At 50.8% G+C, this 20939-nt stretch overlaps 7 protein-coding genes across 7 annotated transcripts; all 7 read right to left on the bottom strand.

Moving 5' to 3' along the window:
• Positions 1 to 144: 144 nt before the first annotated feature.
• Positions 145 to 2768, bottom strand: LRP88_05728 (uncharacterized protein; the record flags this gene model as incomplete). The annotated part of the gene is made up of 3 exons (XM_083242276.1): positions 145 to 2038; positions 2094 to 2294; positions 2350 to 2768. The coding sequence occupies 3 exons, from the start codon at positions 2766 to 2768 to the stop codon at positions 145 to 147; spliced, it is 2514 nt and encodes an 837-aa protein (XP_083101212.1).
• A 710-nt stretch (positions 2769 to 3478) lies between these two features.
• On the bottom strand, positions 3479 to 5438 carry LRP88_05727 (HET domain-containing protein; the record flags this gene model as incomplete). Its single annotated transcript, XM_083242275.1, has 3 exons — positions 3479 to 3511; positions 3559 to 5027; positions 5078 to 5438. 3 exons carry the CDS (start codon positions 5436 to 5438, stop codon positions 3479 to 3481), a joined length of 1863 nt encoding a protein of 620 aa, XP_083101211.1.
• A 2142-nt stretch (positions 5439 to 7580) lies between these two features.
• Positions 7581 to 10415, bottom strand: LRP88_05726 (glycoside hydrolase superfamily; the record flags this gene model as incomplete). Its single annotated transcript, XM_083242274.1, has 3 exons — positions 7581 to 8104; positions 8155 to 9641; positions 9769 to 10415. The coding sequence occupies 3 exons, from the start codon at positions 10413 to 10415 to the stop codon at positions 7581 to 7583; spliced, it is 2658 nt and encodes an 885-aa protein (XP_083101210.1).
• Positions 10416 to 12741: 2326 nt separating this feature from the next.
• LRP88_05725 (uncharacterized protein) lies at positions 12742 to 13026 on the bottom strand (the record flags this gene model as incomplete). The annotated part of the gene is made up of 1 exon (XM_083242273.1): positions 12742 to 13026. One exon carries the CDS (start codon positions 13024 to 13026, stop codon positions 12742 to 12744), a length of 285 nt encoding a protein of 94 aa, XP_083101209.1.
• Positions 13027 to 13486: 460 nt separating this feature from the next.
• On the bottom strand, positions 13487 to 14809 carry LRP88_05724 (pyridoxal phosphate-dependent transferase; the record flags this gene model as incomplete). The annotated part of the gene is made up of 1 exon (XM_083242272.1): positions 13487 to 14809. One exon carries the CDS (start codon positions 14807 to 14809, stop codon positions 13487 to 13489), a length of 1323 nt encoding a protein of 440 aa, XP_083101208.1.
• Positions 14810 to 15305: 496 nt separating this feature from the next.
• LRP88_05723 (TNT domain-containing protein) lies at positions 15306 to 16059 on the bottom strand (the record flags this gene model as incomplete). Its single annotated transcript, XM_083242271.1, has 2 exons — positions 15306 to 15613; positions 15666 to 16059. The coding sequence occupies 2 exons, from the start codon at positions 16057 to 16059 to the stop codon at positions 15306 to 15308; spliced, it is 702 nt and encodes a 233-aa protein (XP_083101207.1).
• A 1579-nt stretch (positions 16060 to 17638) lies between these two features.
• Positions 17639 to 19233, bottom strand: LRP88_05722 (sedoheptulose 7-phosphate cyclase; the record flags this gene model as incomplete). Its single annotated transcript, XM_083242270.1, has 3 exons — positions 17639 to 18317; positions 18365 to 18805; positions 18857 to 19233. The coding sequence occupies 3 exons, from the start codon at positions 19231 to 19233 to the stop codon at positions 17639 to 17641; spliced, it is 1497 nt and encodes a 498-aa protein (XP_083101206.1).
• Between the last annotated feature and the right edge of the window lie 1706 nt (positions 19234 to 20939).

The raw sequence follows: 20939 nt of genomic DNA, 5'->3' as shown, positions 1-20939 counted from the left end.
CTTTAGATCTTGACAAGGAATACAGGCTCAAATTCACATATCAAACATTCACTTCATATATGTGAGAACCTCTCTCAACACATCTCTCACTGCATTTAGATACACGCAAAATTATCAATCTGGTCCGGTCGGTCATCTCCACTGCTATGCTTTCCTCAGACTCGCCAATAGACTCCGCGTGTACACCGTACGATGGTGATCCTGCCCACAGACTTGTTCCAGCAAGGGAAGACACCACTGCGCAAGAGCAATCGCTTCCTTGTAGCGTTTCTGCCGCTTATACACCCCTGCGAGAACAGACGTTGCCCACAGGGTAATTCCTTCGTTGTGCCCCCGGGTCCTTGTCAGTCTCTCCACTGCCGGTTTCAGCAGCTCCTCTGCTTCCGTGTACTGCTGAAAGTCCATGTGTGCTATTGCCAGGTTGACTGCGTCTGTGTCGTATTGGCTGTCTTTCTTTGAATCTCTGTTGACCTTTTCTAGTAGAGTAAAGAGCTTGAGACCTTCCTCCTTCTTGTCGTTCTTTCGGTAGAGGCCCGCAAGCCGCCTCATGGTGGTGAGCGTACTGTGATGATCCTCTCCCAGAGTCCTCTTTTGTTTCTCAATTACGGATAGGAAAAGTTCCTCAGCTTCTTTGAAGCGCTTCTGCTTGCAATATGAGTCTGCCAGAAGGTCCATCGCGGTGAGGGTGTTGTTGTGCTCTTCGCCGAGTGTTCGAGTTCTGATCTCAACGAGCTCGGCCAAGAGAGCTTCTTCTTCCTGGAATCGACGCTCGTGGCCCAAGAATAGAGCAGTATGGTCTATCAAGCTTTGCGTCTTTACGTCTTCCCTGCCCCAGACGGCCTCAGCTTTTGCCAGTGCCTTTTTAGACAACTCGATTGCTCTTTCGCCTCTCTGGGTGTCTCTGAAATACAATGCGCAGCGTCTCAGCAAGACGACCCAGTCATTGAGACTGTTGTCGTCAGGTTCCTCATCAAACAGTCGTTCAACATGAGGAAGAAGTGCTTGGCAAGTAGATCGGTTCCCACCACCTGGGACACTCGGAAACTGGGCGGTCATATCGCTTAAGAAACGCCGCTTCCAGTATTCCATCTTTCCAGACTGAGTCAACCAAGCGCGTGTGCAAGTTTGGATCAGAGGGTGCATTTGATAAGTATCTCCCGAGGCTGAATCTGACACGAGAGCCAATGCGCAGAGGGTCCTCAGATCTTTGCTTAGCTGGCGACTGACCTTCCAATCAACGTCGAACATGTAGCGCTGCAACCCCAAGGTAGGGATCTCTTGAGGATTGAAAATACTCATCAAAGAGAGTAGCCTCGCCACAGATGACTCTCTCTGTTCCATTCGTCTAAACGCGATTTCCCATGCTGCAACAACAGGAGCCGGGACAGTCTCGTCTAGTGCAAGATGGCCCCCTTCCTTGTTCAGCAGACTATCCTTTTGCTGGTCAACTGTCGAGAATTGATCCAGATAGCTTTCAGTCTCCATGGCAGGTGCACAATGAATCATGAAGGAGGCGGCAATGGAAATTGCAAGTGGGCAGTGATCCAGAGCTCGAACAAGTTTCCGAGCTGAATTAGCATCGTAGCTGTCTTCAAGTTTGGTCCGACTTATCTTGCCTCGGAAGAGACGCATGGCTTGGGCGTCTCTCATTGCGTCAACCTCGTAGATTGCCTTGGGGAGTATCATGAGGCTCTCGGCAACAACTTGGCTGCGCGTGGTGGCGATGAGACAACCGGTGCGTCGCCATGGGAGGAGCGCTGCAAGCTGAGTGTCATCGTCTTTGGAATTCAAGACGCCGTCCTCGACATTGTCCAGGATCATAACCCATGGCCCAGCTTCTTCCTTATTGAGCCAGTCACTAACGAGTACGAGGCAGTTGGCTTTGGGATTGTGGCGTCCAGGGAGTTGGAGCGTGTCTGCGAGGGATCGGAACGAGTGTTCAAACATTGGTTTGGAGCTCCCGTCTATCCAAAAGATGCTACATTTGTGGTCCTTGTCGTGCATTCTTTCGGCGAAGTGGAGTGCCATCTGTGATTTTCTGTATTGTGGCAGTCAGTCTGGGAGTGTAACGTGATGGGTTCGATATCTCATACCCTAGCCCGTCTTTGCCGACTAATGCAACGCGCCCAGCATGGCTATCATGCTGTTCCTTCATCCACTTGAGAATCTCAGGTCGATTTATAAAGTCTGGGTTAGACAGAAATGGGACACTGAAGCAGCCAATGCGAGATGCGATGTCCAGATGCTGGTGGGAGACGTTGTCGAGTCCACGAATAATGTTGCCGAGTATTCCGCTTGGAGCACATTCATTAGCCATTCTCTTCCTCTATTGGGACATCTCAAACTTACGTTTTATCGGGTTCCAAGGCGAGAGTGATGACCTGCTCGTAACGATCCAGTTTTGAGATGATTTTGTCAAGCTGGGCGCTCTTCCATGGCCACTTCAATGTACGCGTGCTCAATCGCCGATACAAATTTCCCTCCTTGTTCCCCTCCAACTCCTTCTTTATACTGGAGAGCTTCTTGTTGCAGATATCAATGACGTCCAGGGTTTCCTGGGATACTGTAAGCTTTTGGCCATCGCGGCTTTTGACAAACTTCTGGGTGGCTTTGAGTGCTGTGCCAAGACCCTCTACGCGCGACTGTAGCTTGGAGATTTCGGGGTTATTTGTGTCTGCAGCAGAGTACTCAATGCATAGAGTGGTGACTTCGCCAGAGAGTTTGATGAGGACGGCGATGTTCGCGGCTAGTCCGGCTTTTTCGGTCATGGCGATTAGATTGGCTTGACACTTGTGTGACAGTAAGAGGGAAATAAATCCGAGAGAGAATTATCACAATGCGGGGGATCTCTAGAGCCTGATTCTTCAGCTATCGGTTTCATCACCTGACAATGCCGCCCGAGGCATACTTGCCAGGCTGCAACTGTTGGTGTCTGCCTTGTGTGGGATAAGATGGAGGGGTAAGATGCAGCTCCAGAAGTGGGTGTAGGCAAGATGAACATGCATGAGATAAGCCCTTTAGTTATGATTAAAGTTTCTGTGAGTAAAACGAATGAGATATAATAACATTTATCAAGGCTTGTGGGTGATGGGCGCATAGCGATGCCTTAGATCAGGTCAAAGGTGGTGTTGAATGCTTGGCACGCCGGCCAAGAACAAAGCATTAAGCTATCATCGCCTAAGGTACATACAAGGATTAGATTATCCTCCCCTAAGGTACTGATAAAGATACGGCACCAAAAGGCCGGCAAAATAGCAATCCCGAGTATTAGGCATTATCGGGATGTATCCTCTAGTATTCTGGTATCTTTTTTATTCCGTAATTACGTAGCAGAGTTCACCCAGTATACCACAACGTCGCAAGTGATCTCATGTATCTTTTAAAACATATATTCTAGTCCCATATGACTACTTAACAGATATTTACCGTCGCTGTTGTAGCCTCACTCAAAAAGTGATCCAGAAACGTCAAGCCTTGATCAGGCGCCCCTCTCCTCCTCCTCACCTGAGCCCTTAAGAGCCCAACGCGTCGAGACAAGTCTTTATCGGGCTGCAGAACCAGAAAAGTGGCCGACTTGACCTTTTCATCCACCGTTTCTCTCATCATCTCTACAATAACCACTTCCACCTCTGCGTCATCCATTTCCCAGTTCTGAACATCTGGATGAAAGGTCCAGCTCCCACCCAGCTCTCCGTACAGCTTGGCGTTCTTGAACTGTAATTCTCGCACTCTTCTGCCTTTCATATCGACTGAAGACATAGTTGCAGTGGCAACTCGGCTTTCAATAACCAGTATGGCTCGGTCCACATGACCCAGGAATGACGGAGGGTCGGGCTCGCAGCTGATCTCAAGGACCGTGGCTACTGGCTTCACGTTGTCATCATCAAGGTCAGACTGACACCAGAGTGTTGCCAGCCCCCCAGATACAGATCCCCAGGACCAGGATGGGAAACCTTTCAGTTCATCCGACCTTTCCCCATTCTCGAGAATCGACCAGCAAAGATCCGCAATGAGACAATCTTCCCATAAACCTGCCAAGTATCTGCCCGTGGCTTCTTTCGCCAGCCGCTTTGCCACTCCCGCAGCAGCAGGAAGTCTATCCTTAAAGTACGTAAAGTTTAGGTTCATGATTGCCTCAACATTATCATACCACATCCTCCGTCTGGACTTTTTGTTTGTTACGTCCACGCCAGTCTTGGCGACGCTGAGCACCTGGTTCGTCGTATAATCAGACCGCGGCTGCTTGGGTATAACGCCACATTGGCAATGTGTAGCAGAGTGACACTCCCACATGAGTTCTCTCCTTCCAAAGTGAAGAAAACGGCGAGATAAAATGTGCTCTTGGTAAACCCAACCTCGGGTCATCAGTGGGAACTCGGTAAGTGCATCCTGCTCGTCTTCGAAGACGTGGTTGATCGAGGTTCGAGCAACAAGGTGGTACTGTTCTCCGCGTTTATTAGTACCTTCCAGCAGCAAAGGCTGATCCTCGGCATGGGGTTCGGGGAATAGTCCAACGGTTCCGTCAGGAGCTGCTGTTGCGGCCAGAGTGACATGGGCGTTAGTGTAGTACGTCGCCATTTTGACGGCCTCCTGTTCCCATTCATCGGCGTCGTCCTGGACGATGCATAGCGAGTCAATCCAAATGAACTCTAGTCCCAGACGAAGACAAAACTCGATGGCATCTTGAAAAGTGGTTGAAAGATCGTCCCACGGGATTTCGTCCTGATGCTGGTTGAAGTTGCTTCTCGTCGTGGTGATGATCTGATGCTTACCCCAGCAATGGCTGAGACAGGCATATACGCCTTGAGTATCCTGAGGCGGCTCGTAAAGGCGCACTGTACAAACGCCAGACCCCGGCCCAGGTATCATCTGAACGACCCGTTTGGGGAGACTGGTCTGGGCCCTCCGGCAGTCAGGATGATTCGTCTCGCAATCATGGATCCATCCCTTCGCTTGCGCAGCCAAAGCTTGGCGGTCGGAGGAGATAACAGAACCTCCGCCAAATAACGGCCAGGGATTGGGTTTGTCTAACTCTTGTCAGCACAGTCAGACAAAAGTTGAGCCATTTTAGAGCCACCTTGCATGGAAAAGATGTGTAGAACGCGCGGTTTCCAGCCACCGGGTATCATCTCCAGAGGATCATCTTCTGTATCAGGGAACTCTTTCGGTGAGACGCTCAGTCCAAAGACGTCGTTGGATCGTTGATATCCTTCTCCACCAAAATGAGAGAAATAGAGCTGGAAGAAGGCTGGCTTGGCAAAAACCTCGGGGAAGGAGTGCCGCACAGCCTTAAGGAGGAGGCAGCATGTTTGACACTTTTCCGAGGATGCAATGATCTCCTCGAGATAGCAAGAATAGGCTTCTCCGTGGAGCTTACGTTCCAAGAGCTCCTTGTCGAGGTCGAGGCAGACGTCGCATTTCGGCAGTTGAGGGGCCATTCCGGCTGTTCAAGCCATGAATGTCTCGGGGATGTGATCCAAGACAACGGCAAGGAGAGTTTCAGAAGACAAGTCTATTAGGAGCAGACCCTTGTTGAGGCTTTAAGTGCAGCTGTCAGGTAGAGGCTGAAGGGGTACGGGCTGAAAAGTCGGTCTGGCGCCAAACGCAACGTTGTTGATCCCTGCAGTATGTCGCATATGCCGTTAGGCAGAATAGGGAAGTGGCTCTGTAAGGCTTTGGAGTTATTCCAGCTACTAGAATTCCTTTAGGAGACTTAATATCCGTTTATTAGAGTTTTAGCTACTTCTACGATAGCCCTTTCATCATAGTTACCAAGTATTTAGAGTAGCTAGGTACCTAAGGATATACTATCGACACAAACGAACATAGAGCCGCAAGCTAGAAAGAGACAGAGATAGGGTGACCAGGCGATTCCAGTTGTCCTGGTGAGGATTCGAAAAAAGAATGGATACCAAGAAGACATGAGAGATACTCATAGATACTGCCAAGCTTTCTCGAGAATTTGCCACAGCTTTTCTTACGGCATATCTCCTTGCATATAGGCTTTTAACATCTCAGCCACACATCCTACTTCAAAAGGATCGCATGATCATTGCTTTCAGCTGGGCTTGAGGGCTTGCTCAACATTCCCCACAGGATATCTTGGCATTGCATGGCTGACAAAGTATTACGTTTTCCGTTGGCGCCACAGGCAATGTAATTGTCCAGCTACTCTTCAGCTTGATATCATGGCTTGGGGCTGAATGCAACTGGAATATCAGGGAGTAAATGTCTTGAAGCCTTTGAATTCTACCAGCTAGGTAGGGTAAGAATTGTAGCGAGGTACGAATCAAAAAAGGTTCAACATGCAGGGAGGAGCAGACGAACATATACCTACCACATGCGAGAAGAGGGGGCTGACTCTAAGTATAAGAACCTATGCATCACCCTTCCTCTCTATCAAGCACTTCACACAACACTCTCTGCTCAACCTTCCCTATTCAGACTTTCCTACTCTACTTTCTCCCCTTAACTTGACAACCCAACATCATATTCTACTAACCCTACTTGCAACAATGCGTTTCTTCCAGGCCATTGTTTCTTTCACGCTCATCGTTGGCTGTATGGCTCTGGCATTCCCCAGCTATGACTGGATGAAAGCAGATCCTCTTCACCGTCGAGCCGAGCCCAATGCACCAGCTAAAGTCGCTCATCGAGCTGAGGATGCTCCTCGAGCTGAGCTTGCCCCACGATCTGATGTTGCCCCACGAGGATCCGAGCTCGCTCCACGAGCAGGCCGTGGTCCTTTGGCAGGTCTTCCTGATCGAAACCATCTCAGCCCGCGAGTGTTCGGCTCATTCTCCTTCGAAACGGAAGGCCCCACTGTCATTATCTACCCCAACGGAACGAGGGTCGAATATGGAGGGAAACTGAAATTTAACTTTGTGAACGGTTGGGTCGACATTATCAAAGATGGGATAAGCTTTTTCCGTGTAAGAACCATCCAGGTATCCAATTCCCGATGCAAAGCAATAACAATTAACAATTTCTTGCTAGACCAAGCTCTCTTGATCACCAGTACTGGCGATGAAGGAGACTGTTGCCGCCATGTGGTGTCATGGAATTGTCTACCTGGACAGGGCAGTGTGGGTTGACTGGTGTGTTGGGATGACAACGTGTGCAATAAACCTGGCTTATTTCCCAGAGGTCTCGTTAGTTTTCATTAGTTATCCAGGAATGAGAGGCTCGCACAATGCAGACGTTTGTGATGGAAGCGCAGATATGTGAAAAGGCACAACTTGTCGGCCTGAGTATGACTTCCTGGAAGCAGGACCATTTGTCACTGGCGATATTACAATGCAGCAGGGAACCTTTGATGGCTACCAGTCGACAATCTAATGTTGCCCCTCGACCTTCCAAATGCATTTCTTAATATTCCCGAAATTTGCAGGCAATCATCAAGTTATAGGGACATGACACCTACTGACGAGATACTTCTGGTAGCACGCAAGGCAGGAACTAAGGACTTGTGTACGAAAAAATGAATCGCTTCAACGTGAAATTTGCAAACTGTGGTACTATGTGGGATTCATGTATAGCTACAGGCAAGATTAAAGAAGCCCCAAAACCACATCATCTTTTTAAGGCTTGGGCGAGAACCAGACCTCCAGGTCAACAGCCCACTCAACGACACCTCCAAAGTTCAAGCTCTGAGCCCAGGTTGTACGCTTAGCCTTGGTGGCCTCGCTCATGTATGCAACCCAGTCCGTTATTCCCTTTCCTTTGGTGCCGAACGTCAGAATGTCAGAGTCCGAGGCCGCGTCGTACCAGCTGTTGGCGGTGACGCCAGGCTTCTTGTACTTGAAGTCGTAGATGATCTTGCGGATCTCGGCGTTGGCGAGGTAACCAGGGGAGTTTGTGCACTCGCCGGGCTCGGCGTTGGAGACGCTGAAGCTTCCGGTAAAGGTGCACTGAGGGCCGGTACATTTGGGATCGGTCATTCTGAAGCTGCGGCCGTAGCTGGAGATTCCGATAATGACCTTGGCGGGGTCGACTCCGGCCTTGGTGATCATGGCGAGGGCGTCGAGAGTCTCGGTCTTGTTGACGTGGGAGCGGAGGCAGTTTCCCTTGGGGCAGCCGGGGCTGACGTACTGGTTGCCGTAGTCTAGGCTGTCGTTAGCATGTCATCTGATATCGATGGTTAAAGAAACTTACCCCATTGACCGTGGAGATCATAGGTCATGTAGACCATGTAATCGACGAGAGGGGCGATCTTGGCGACAGGGAAAGGCTTAAGGTACCAGTAGGCAGCAGGGAGAGCAACAGACATGGACTTGCCGCTGGTGCCGAGCTTCTTTCGCATGAGGGCCAGGAAATCGACGTAGTTGGCAGTGTCAGTAGCTGAACCGGTAGAACCAGCAGAGCCGGGGTACTCCCAGTCAAAGTCGACACCGTCGAGCTTGTGGCCGTTGAGAACATTGATGACGTTGGTGGCAAACTTCTCACGGTTGGCAGGTTTGATGGCATCGCGGTACAGCTGGAAGGTAGAGGCATCAGTAGAATCAGCCCATCCTCCGAAGGAGAGAATCTTCTTCCAGGAACCCTTGACCTCCTTGAACTTGAGGAATTGCTCCCGAATGGCAGGCTGGAGGAGAACGGAGAACTGGGGGGTGAGACCAGCAAAGGCAAAGTGCATGTGAGTGTAGGGGGTCTTGAGAGCAGTCAAGTTGCCAACGTCCATGTTCAGGCACTTGCGGCCGAGGTTGTATCCCTGGAAGTAACCGACGTTGAGGAACTTGGCCGGCTTCTTGGTGTTTCCAACAATCTTGGTACCGCAGTTGGAAACGCAGCCAGGAGTGTTGGGAGTGGAAGTGCCAGGAGAACCACCCTTAGCAGTTGTGTTGGTGCAGAACTCGGCGGTGATACCACAGAAGCCGTAACCAGAGCAGCAGGCGTTAAGGGGGCAAGGGTTCATGCCAGTGAGATCCCAGCCAGTCTTGGCAGTGGTGGGAAGCTTGGATCCGGGCTTCTGAGGACCGCAGACGGCGCCGGCGATGGCAAGGGGCATGGGGTTCTTGCCAGTACTGAGACAGATGGGCTGTCCGAGCTGAAGACGGTCACAGCCAGCAAAGCCCCAAGTGTTCTTGTTGTTGTCGAGGATGCGCTGCTGGGTGATGCCAAAGGCCTGGGAGATGGAGTAGCAAGAATCTCCAGACTTGATGTTGTAGGTGTAGCAGCTTCCGTCCTTGTTGGGCTGAGGAGTCTTATCAGGGAGAGTACCAGCACTGCAGCAAACCCACTGCTTGGGAGCAAGGGTAGAGCAGAAGTTCTTGGCAGGGTTGTACTTGTTGAAGTTGGCGGTGGTGACCTTGCACTTGGTGGCCAGAGAGGCACAGCTGTCGCCGGAAACGACCTGGATGGCCTTGCAGTCAGCTCGAGGGGCGAGCATGTGGTCGAGGCCAAAGAGACGGGATCGCAGCTGGAGGCTTCGGGCCTTAACTTGACCGACGGTCAGGACGCCGAGGTTGATGCTCTGCGAAGTGGCCTGCGGGATGGAGACGCATTTCCCGTTGGACCAAGTCTTGACGGCGGCTTGGGCGTCCTCAAGGTCTTCGACAGAGTCGACGGCGAAGAGGCCGACGGTCTCGGCTCGCTTGTCGTTGGCGTCGCAGACTTGGAAGGCCTGGGTACCCTTCTGGAAGCTGGCCTCTGTAGATGCTGTTAGTGATCGTTCCCGAGCATGGTAATTCTATGATGGTGAGTTTGGGATATACGCACTGCATCAAAGTTAGTTGAGGTTCATTCAAGAAATGCGATGAGATGACTGACCTGGCTGAACGGATAAGGCTGGAAGCGCTCGACTTCTGCACCTCAGCACCGACATACAATCCAACAACAGAAGAACCAGACTTGGCAAAGAGAATAGTAGTTCCACAAGAAGCGCCGTTGTCGAGGTAGTTAGCAAGAAGGTCAGAAGCAGCCGCAGCATCGCCAGATCGAAGAGTTCCAGTTCGACCAGAAGAAGCAGTCGTCTTGACGGTACCCTTCTCAGCACCGCAGTTGCTAGCCAGGGAGACGGAGCTCTCGGCAGCTCGGGCCTCTACACGGCTAATCTCATCCCGACGAGTTGGCGTAGATCCAGAGGTCGTGACACAAGTGTACAGCGTCGCAGACTCGCTGTAAGGGTTCTGAACATTGAGGGCAAACAGCATGGGCTGTTCACACCCAGACAGCTCATCCAGACTGTGGAGCTGCGTCCAGTTGACGGGGTCAGAACCGGCAGCGCTGCATTCTCGGGGGCAGCCCTCCTTGAGCGGGCTGGCGATGGGATCCTCGGTCTTGATTTCCTGGATCGGAGGCACGGGGTTCACGTCGCCCGGGTTGGCGTCGGCGTCGGCGGCGAGGGTCGCAAGAGGGGAAAGGAATGTGATGAAAAGAAAAGAAAAGAGTGACGGAGAATAGGTTCTAGAACCCATCTTGGAAAGACAGACAGGCCTTTGTTTCCAAAGGCGATAAAGAGTGACAGGTGGTGGGAAAAAAGGGAGTGTGAGGGATGGGGTGAGAATGGAGGGACGAGCTAGTTACCCGTCATCTTATGTATGGCGTCGACCATCCCCAGGCAGTGGCTTTCAATCTCGGCGCCAGTTCTAAGCTAAGACTGTCTCAAGGAGTGTGCCTGGCATGTGTTCGTCGTGGGATGGCAGAGGGCTTGAAAGATGCGCCCACAGTGGCTCAGCGGTGTCTTTACCCTTGTCTAGCGTTCTTGTTCGCTGTAGGGCTGGTCCCAACCTTGCATTACCCCAATCTCTTGGTTCCATTTCCCTCCAATGACCACGGGACAGTGAGTGAAGGGTTCTGTTCGGAAGAGCGCAGCCGAGGGGATAGAGCGGTCCCGACTGGCCAGAATGCGACGCTCTGTGCTTTTTGAGAGAGGCAATTAGAGGTCAGGAGCAGGCCAACAGGTCGGCCGCTGAATCCTTCGAAGCTGGTCCGGCGATTTCCTCATTGGCTCAAGTGTCGCCATTCAATCTGGTCTAGAACAGAATCGGGCCTGGTGCGAGGGTGAGATTTTCGACAGGGCTAAAGTGATGTGTTAGTGTCTCCACGAGGGATCTGCGTGGCTCGCTAACAGAGATTTCTGTCCTCCCTGGAAATAAAGTGGTCTTGCCCAGGAACAGGTTCTTTTGTGGCGTGCTGCGAGACAGGAGCTGCGCAGGGATTGGCTTAGCGAGCGTTGACAACCCCCTAACTAGCTTCAACAAGAAGCGGCCGACAGCTCGGTAACATGAGAGGTGCCTCTCTGCTGACTGGCTTTGGGAGCCTGGATGGCAGATGTCAAGTGATGCTGACAGTGAGATGAGTGCCGTTGTTTGTCAAGGTTTCAGCGGATATTTGCTGGTCAGGGTCTCTGGAATGCAGTCCCCAATATTGATACCGCAGATCTGGTTGGTTCGAGCCAATCTTGTCGTTCCGTCTTCTCTCGGAAGATTGATAAGGTCTGTTACAACCCGTCTCGCCTCTAGACAAGCCCCTCGAGACGAAATCACTCCGACGGGCCGGTTTCCCTTGAAACTTTTGAGTCATCACACCGAAAGATTTACCCTCATTTGAGACTAGGCCCTTTCCAGCAGTTCGGACTTGGCATACCCGTCAGGGTCGGATCGGGCCCGAGCAGTGACCCGCAGCAATCTATCGTCGGCCCGGCGTTAAGGATGTAACAACGTTGGGATACCCTAGAGCAACAGAGGAAGAAGAGGGATTTTGAGTAGTGAGAAATTCTCTATGGCATTCATGATGTGGAAACTCATGATGTGGAATGTCTGGGAAGCAGGTTTGGGCAGAGTTGATCACCATTAGCCGCTGTTGATCAAGTTGATCAGTGGGGGTAATCTGCCTTAAATTCGCCATGATGTCACTAGCCAAACTGATCGTTCGACGGAGCTTTTCAGCCGCCACTAGGCTGACCAAGAATTGGTCCAAACTCTATCTTTTTTGGACAGCAAGGCTGGAAAGGATCTTGTTACCTAAATCCATGCCATCTTCACATGCATCGTTTTCAAACCAATTTCTGTTTGAATGAGAGTGGATATTTAGGATCCATTTCTAGTGATTCTCGAGCTAAGGATGTAAAAAAATTATTTCGAAGAGTTCGATAAAAGTTTTCCCCTTCTCAGGCCTTTGTTTCTTACTCTTTATTATTACTAAATAGTAGTAGAAAGAGTCATAAATAAGAACTCCAGCAAGGACAGCCGGATATCTACAAAGGGAGCCTTACTAGTATCCCAAATAGCTAAGTTAGTGCAGTAAATATTTACCCTTTTTGTAAAGGCTTGAGATGGTCGAGATAGATCTCGCTCAGCCTGCAGTATGGCTAAGATACTTGTTCGAGGCCAGTTCATCTCGCAAGCAAACAAAGTAGAGTGACTTCAATTTCGAACGATAAACTAGTCTAGATTGCATTGACAATTTATTTCTATGTCACATTTTGTTTCGACACAGGCAAGTAACATGTAGGATCACCACAGGAGCTGCACACATCATCTGTTCTGAGTACATGGCAGCTCGATATGGGAGGTCACCGTTTATAATACATTTAAATACTTTCTTTGATTGGCTGACTCATGATTTGGAAGAACGCACATGTAAATTAACCGTGGGATTCTGAGATGGCCTCGCTTGGCCCCCTTACTCCCCAGTTGCTCTCGCATTCTGATCAGCCACCGACTGAACATCTGATGAAAACGACCCTCTTCCTACAGGCGCTCCTGTAAGCCGAGCCTGCTTATCTTTAGCTACAGTTTACTACCTCGGGTGTCTGGGCCGCACCTCTGCACTCTGCACCTCGGCTGCATCCTTCTTCGTGATCTCGTCAATAGGCTTCCGAGCAATATCGCCCGCCTTCTCCAGAAGGTTTTGCTGTCGGTCATGGATACTCTGAGCAGTCGCTGCAGTGCCACCTTTAATGGGACCACGGCCCGTCATGCCGGACTCGTTGGCGACGATGGTGGATGCTACGGACTGAGTGATGGGACGGCCCTCCATAGCTCGGGCTTGAAGTTCGTCCTTCTGCGGGATGTCTCCTTCCATGTTGACTGGCACAGATGATGTTGAATCAAAGAATTGGGATGTGTTGAGAGGATGGTAAGGCCAAGATATGTAGGCTGAGGTTGTGCTGTTTTGATAGCAGCGTCAATCAATGATATCATCCAGCATCCTCACCCAATGCTTGGTCTTCGTAATTATGACCTCACATAACAACACATGAACGGGGGCACCTTGATCCGAGTATCATTTTCAGACCGTTGCCACAACTGTTCGACCGTTATCGCAGTTGAAAGTTTATTGGAACTCACGCGAGGCCTTGTCGAGATGGAGGCCATGCCGTTTCCATATATGTGCAAACTCAAATCCATTGTCAACTCTAGACTTTCTGTAGATCCCTATCTATTACTCCCCACCAGTAACTATTTTCGCCCACTTATCTAGGTCCATGTTCGCTACCAGGTCAGTATGCACATGAATCTCTCTGCTAATTCTCAGATAATGCTCAAGCCTGCGGCAAGGTGCTCATCCCGTAAGCAAATGCTTCATCGAGGATCCTCAAACCCTCGCTGATCTCCTCCGCCGTCACAGTGACAGGCGGCGCAAGTCGGAACACTCCACCCATTCCTGGAAGATTGACAATGTTGCAAGACAGACCGAGCTCCATGGCTTTGTCCGAAACCTTCTGGCCAAGGTCAGAGCCTGGTGCCTTGGTCTTGGGGTCCGAGATGATCTCGACGCCTTGAAGGAGTCCTCGACCCCGGACATCACCAATGCACCAGTACTTCTTTTGAAGCTTCAATAGGCCTTCCCTGAGTTGTGCGCCTCTCTCGCTTGCTTTCTGGCAAATATCGTCTCTCTCAACAATCTCGAGGACTTTATCGCCAACAGCAGCAGTCAAAGGATCGTTGAGATGGGTTGTCAACCAGAGGAATCCCACCCTCTTGCAGCCCTCCGCAATCTCCGCTGTAGTTGAAACGGATGCCAGTGGCAACCCACAACCAAGGGTTTTGGAGAGGGCCAGGATATCGGGAACGACGCCGTCTTTCTCAAACGCAAACATCTGACCAGTTCGTCCAACTCCGGTCTGGGCCTCGTCCATGATGAGCAGCATGCCACGCTTCTTGCACTCTTCACTCATTCGCTTGAGGTAGCCCTCGGGCATGTCGAGAATGCCTCCAGTGCTGAGGATGGGCTCCATGATGAATGCTGCAAGGGATCCAACACTCTGACGATCAATCATGGACCAGCCAAATTCAAGCTCAGTCTCCCAGTCATAGGATCCATCGGCCTTTCGGAATGGCGAGCGGTAGGCATAAGGAGCGGGGAATGCAAGTTGACCTGGCATGGTTGGGCCACCGTTCTTTCGGCCGGCAGAGAATGTTGCAGAGCCAGAACCCTGGGTTAAGCCATGGTAACTGGCCGAGAAGGCAACAATCTCGAACCTGCCAGTATAACACTTGGCCATCTTGATAGCGGCTTCAGTGGACTCGGAGCCAGTGTTTAGAAAGAAGGACTTTTCAAGAGGAGCTGGGAGAAGACGCGCGAGGCGCTCAGCAAGATTCACCACAGGATGTGTGATCATGTTGCTGAGCAGATGGTCGAGTTCGGCGGCGTACTCCTTGACAACTTGAACAATCTCGGGATGAGAATGACCGAGAAGGGAGCTCATCTGGCCAGATGTAAAGTCGAGGATCTTTCTCATGTTGGCATCGTAGAGTCGTGTGCCCTGGGCTTTGGTGATGACGACGGGTGAGTAGGGGACGCCTGTCGACATGAGGTACTTATCGGCCCTCGACCAGAAAGTAGAAACGCCGTTGGAAGACATGATACTTTGGCAGGAAAGATCAAAGTTGAAGAGTATGGTGACGAAGAAGAGACGACTTGCTCGGGCTTATCAACCTCGCATTTTATATCTGGTGTTGTCTGTGGAGGGGAATCTCTTTGCCGCGGAAAACTGGTGATAAGGTGCAAGGATAACATGATAGGGCTTCGATGAGCTCCTTTGCCGATATTTTCCTCGATATGATGCGAGATATGCAATCCATGATCCGAGGTTGTGGAGTTTCCCGCGGCGATGCTGGAGTTTCCCTTTCCGCGGAAAACGATACTGGGTCATTCTCCTTATCGGATCAAGACATAAGACCCATTCAACCCCGCGTGGCCTGGCTATTAGATAATGAAGATTTGCGAGACTCGGAAGTTTCTCATATCTCGTGATCACAGCATTCACTCTGCATACATGGCAATCGGGAGGAGAGGTGAAGAAGAGTCTCGTGTAGATTCTGTTTTCCAATGACTCCCTGGTGCACTAGACTGCCACTTTACAGCTCCTCGCGCTCGAATCCACAGCCAGGACCATCCCTGACAAGTTCTTTAGGGTCAATTTCCTTCAAAGAGCCATCCTTAAGGTAATGCTCCACAGTGACATCCTCGCCAAGGAAAAACTGTGTTCCAAGCCCCGGCTGGCCAAACCAAGGAGCAATGGGCCCGGCAATGACGGTAATTTTCTTGAGGACTCTGTAGACGTGGTAGTTGTTTGGGAATTCAGGGGAGTTCTTGGGGGTGTCAAGGTTCTGGGGGTTGAGAGCTCGCTGCGCGAATGGAGCGCTGGCAGGAGAAATGTAACGCCCTACAGGGGTTAGACTTTACTTTTAGTCGTGCATGTTGACAGATGTGCTTACCAGTAGTGTAGCCGAACCGGTCCACAAGCATATCAGGTTCCAGGATCATGCTGGCATTCATGGGCTTGTTGTCGGCATCAAGTTGGAATCCATGGTGGTCGGGGTACTTCCATCCCTTCTTCTCATCCCACCACGCCTTGAGGAAATCATCAGGGCTCAGACCTCCGAAGCGGTCATAGCTGGCAACGAAGGTGCCGAGAGGTAGCTTCCTTGGAAGGACACTAGGTCCAAGTCGCTTATCACCGCAGATGTAATCATAAAAGACAGAGACATTGGTCTTGATGGAGGTACCGGTGCAATCGCAGTACGGGTACTTGGAAATAATAGGATCTTGGGGCAGGACTGAGGCGACGGATAGGCCCAGGAGGGACAGGGATAGGAGAGAATGGAGCATTTTGGAGGCCCTTGAAAGTATAGAGTAGAACTAGAGAAGGTCGAAATAGTAGCTAGAGGGTGGACAAGGAGAAAGAGGTCATCAAGTAAACTTAACGGCTCGGCCTATCGCTTTTTATAAGCAAGCCTCAGCCCGCCAAGTCCATCATTTTGTTGCTCCCTTGCTACGTGAACTACGCGGCATAGCCATGGACCATCTCAAAGTCCTGCGTTCACCATGCCCAAAATGGTCAAGCAGGAGGCGAGTATCATTCCGTCCCGTGCCGCCCGCACCGCGCCGAGATGAAGTGGCTGCCTGACAAGTGCTCTAGTTCATCACTTTCCCCAGGTATGTGAATATCAAAGACAACTATCGACGGTTATTCGTACAGAAACGAGGCAAGCCCGACGGCCCGAGGGTAGACTAACGGAGAGAGGCTGAGACGTGCAGAGAGAAGCGGGGTTTTATTGCTTATTCTGGAGGCGATCAAGCGATGTATGTCCTAATGAAGCTAGAGGGTAGGGAATAGTGTAGCTGAATGGGTAGTGTGGCTTGCGGTCAGACACGAATTGATAAACATGGCGGGAGATACCCTACCGTTTGTGAAGATCAAGATCATTCTGAAATGCCATCTTTACATGCTCAAGAAGTGCTGCTTGAGCCTTTCTCCGTGTCAAGAGTGCAGGAATGGATCTGTGCTCGCGTGGCGCTACACGTTGAGGCTCGGAAAGCTTGGCCCTCCTGCCAGTGACTCTGCCTCTATTTCAGATGCGTAACTAGGGCCTCAAATGTGCTCAAAGGCCCGTCACTTTGCCACTTGGCAAGGGAGACGGCTCGGAGCGAGTACCTTACCTCCTCACAACCTCAATGGCGGTAATTGATGTATCCAGCGTCTTAAACATCCGTGCAGGTACGCCGACCGACCAGTACCTAGCAAGGGCCCAAGCCAAGCGGGCGTCAATTTCCACACTATCGAGTGGGCGTTATGGGGATGCCTCCAGTGGCTTGCGCACCTCAAGATCTGCACCTCTCGCCGCCCTTATTTGACTTGGCAATAACAAAATGGAATGCGCTTCTTATTTGTGGCTAGCTCATGTTGATTAAAAAAGATGTGATTGGGTCTGACACCGCGGATACTGTGCAGCTGAAAAGATAGCTGAGACATTCTCTCCTAGTTCTCCATGGGCGGGACAGAATGACGATCAATCACCTCCCACATGTTCCTGGGCACCCTCCAGTTCTCTCTTGGCACATGACCCAAGCATACCTCCCCAGACCTGCCTTACCTACCTCACAACAGGGGTGTGCATATTTGAAGACCGGTGCCCAAAATGGAGCCGTTCCAGACGTTAATGGGACGGAGAAAACGGTCTCGCCAGCATTCGACCTTTCGATAGGCAGTCGTTAGCGCCGGACAAGGCTGGGGCCAAGGCAGGGTCTAGACCATTATCATGAAACAGAAGATGGCAAGAAAATAGTAGTGCTATTTTTTGATGCATGATTATAATCAGCCAATGAATTTCCTAGGCCTTATGCGAGTAGATAAGAAAACGCCCTCGACTCGAGCCAGCCAACACGTATAAAAGCCGGTCATCCCTCCTCAAGATCCGCGCAGACTGTCAACAGCAACAGTGTTGAAAATGTGATTCTCCAGACCATTCACCTTGTCCTTCAATCCACTGCTGAGCTTGCCAACTCCGTCCTTGTATCCATTGGATCGACCGTTGAGGGTATAGTTGGTCGTCTCCTCGTCACTACTGCTCTGGAGACCATCCACACCTTCTGGACCAGATGCATGAAGGTAACTGTTTTCAACACTGTTCATGGGAAGGCCCTTGGCGGCACCGTTCTCTACCGGTGTGCCTTGGACCGTGTAGCCGGTGTCACTGGCATCCACGTAGGCTTCAAGACCTTCACCCTGGCGAGGGAAGCTCTTCATGAGCTTCTTGTGCGTCTCAAGTGCGTTGCACATCTCCTCATGACTGACATCGTTGAGGAAGACACAATCGCCCATGGGGCTGACAGGAACGGCAGCTCGAAGCTTGCCGTCTCGTGTCTTGAGAATGGCAGCTGTGGCATTCTCCAATAGAGGACCGTCGAACTGGGGGTGGTCCATGGAGAGACCTGCTCGAGAAAAGAGGTTTAGCAAGCGCTTATGCTCCTCAGTTGAAAGAAGTCCTCGCGAGTGAGCGAGTGTGGCTGAGTAGGCCATGTCTATAGAGATGGCATGACCGTGTCGAAGAGGTGTCTCTGGCACAAGCTCATGTAGAGGAGACCAACTATTGCCATGTTAGTAAACATTCAGTATGTTTGAGGTAGCACTTACGTGTGTCCGTAGGCAATCACGCGGTCAAGCATAATTTCGTGAAGGTTTGGCGTCTCCAGCTTCAACATCTCATAAATGCCAGCCCGACAGATCTTGTCAGCAACAGTCTTGATCTCCTCCGAAGCACCATCAGAACGACCAAACGCCGTGTCAATCAACTCCTCACAGTACCCATCAAGCAACTCATACGTCTCGCGATGAGCACATGTGGAGATTTTGATGAGCTCGGCAAATCCGTTGCGGATCTGTGCCTTGGGGAGAGTGCGGAGGAAGGTAAAGTCAAGGAATGTGTGGGAGGGGGCGTGATAGGCTCCTAGGCGGTTCTTGTATCGGCCATAGTTGACGGCGACTTTGATAGAGACTGATGCGTCGATGAGGCCGATGACTGTGGTTGGGATGCGGATGTAGTTGGTGTTGCGACGATAGGCAGCACAGGCAAACCTAAAGAGTTAGAATGAGATTGACATAGGGGAAAGCATAGGCATAGCATACCCAGCCACATCAGTGACAAGGCCACCACCAACGACAAGGACTGGCTCCTTTCGGTAGATGCCAAACTCAGTCATAGAGTCAACAATAGAAAGCAAAGTCTCCATGCTCTTGGCCTTCTCGCCAATCATGGTCTTGTGAATCTTGAGAGTGATGCCATGATGATCAAAGTACTTCTGCATCTCATCGCCGTACAGGTTGAAAATGTTTAAATCCATGACGGCGAGGCAGCGTCCCCAGGGTTTGTAGCACTGGGCCAGCTGCACGTTGGCAACGTTGAAGATGCCATCGAGGAACTCGAAGTCGTATTCAATCTTTTCGTAGCCGCAGACTGAGAAGCCCTTGGTGGTGGGCTCGACAGTGGCCTTCATATCAGACATGGTGGGCTATGGGGGTTGTAGTGTAGGATGCTTTGAGGGGTAGAAGATTGAGGGTGAGATGGATAGGGTACGGGATACATGTGTGTATGGGAGAGCGGCTTTTATGTCGTTCAAGCCACAGCGAGACACGACAGGAAAGATTTATGGGGAGTTGTTTGTGAGTGGATCGGTTGTTGAGGTATGTTTAGTCGATTCAACTGCCGACGATGGAGTATGTCTTCACCGAGATTTGTAGAGTGTACACAAGCTAAGGCTGAGATTGCACTACTTTAGAGGTACAAAAACATCAACAGCATTCTACTCATACCATTGGCCATAGATCATCCAGTGTTTTGAGCACACAATGATGTGATCGGCCTAGCGTTCTAGCCAAACCAGTCGTACCACGCGAACTCGAGAATATTCGTGTCATCAAGTCGCCGGAGATGTGTCCGGCAACCCGCCCAATGAATGGCTGAAAGGTGACCCTTGCAGAAGCACGGCATAGGTCTCTCTCTAACCTCTTCCGTGCAGTGTCTTGTAAATCTCTCCGTCTAGGTGTCATATACTTTTGCGGGAGATATCGCCAAGAATGCGTTCGCCGGGGACTCGGATACCCGTCATTGAGGGAACACGTTATTAGACAAAGGGTCCCCACACCTAAAGACGGGTATCTCAGACATCTGGAGATAGGGCGCGTGCCTGGATCGATCTAAACTCAAAGGCAGATTCGATTACACTACCATCTTGCATGTGCGCGTCATCAAAGTTTTGCCCATTTCTGCCGCATGCGAAAGATGGATATTCCCGCAAGGATTTGTTCCTTTGGGCATGTGAGAAAGTAGTGTTTCACAGGAATATGCTCAAGATGGAGGGCCGGGGAGAAGGCTGCCGTGGAATCTTCCACGGCTGATCTGCCACTATCCCAGGGTCTTTTACCGCAGCAACGACCCGAACGTTGTAACATCTGCCAATGCCACCGTGTATCGTTTTAGCCAACTGCATCTCTGCAGTGCTGACAGCTGACAGCTGACTATGACAAAAATATGCAACTCCCTTAAGCAACAGTCTATCACGTCATAGAGAAAGATGCGGTCAGCCTGCCCGTGTGTTACTTTGTACGAAAATGCAACAGAATAGATGAAACATTTTCTTAGTGATACAACGTGAGGGGACCCATTCCTTGGGGATCGCTTCAGTGTGAATGGCCGTTTTCAGGGGTTGCGGTGTGTCTATGAAGCCATGATTCTCGACTAGTCCAGACTCGTTGGGTGTAGAGTAAGATTAAGCCTCAACGGTCGAGTCAGCCTGGGTACGTACACTGAAAGATGTATCCAATACTGTATTTCTATAGAGAATAGAGCTAAAGTTACATGTCGTATTCAATCGCGGGAATATGCAATATTGACTCCGTACACGTCTTGTATCCCGTCCCGTCTCTGTAACCCTCGGTTCGCCGCTTTCGGATAGTCGAGCACACAACTCCCATTCCACACTCCGGCTTTCCCCCTTCCAGCCTAGGGCTCTTCTCTCAGAAATACCATGGTTATTCGCCGGAATGCGTTGCTCCGGGCCGCTCCACCAGACGGCGTTTCTGTGAACGCAAAGTCATGACGTCTTAGATATTTCGACCAGGCTCTTAACTCTTGGCTCTTGGCTTTCTGGCTACACTCGGCAGCTTTTGTAAAGCTTCTTGTGAGCTTTACTTTAAGCAATCACTGAGCCTG

Source organism: Fusarium phalaenopsidis (genome assembly GCF_050370095.1).
Source record: "Fusarium phalaenopsidis strain FUZ10S chromosome Unknown contig_32296, whole genome shotgun sequence".
Taxonomy (NCBI): Eukaryota; Fungi; Ascomycota; class Sordariomycetes; order Hypocreales; family Nectriaceae; genus Fusarium; species Fusarium phalaenopsidis.
The sequence above is the reverse complement of the archived record's forward strand: the minus strand, read 5'-3'. Positions and strand labels throughout refer to the sequence as shown.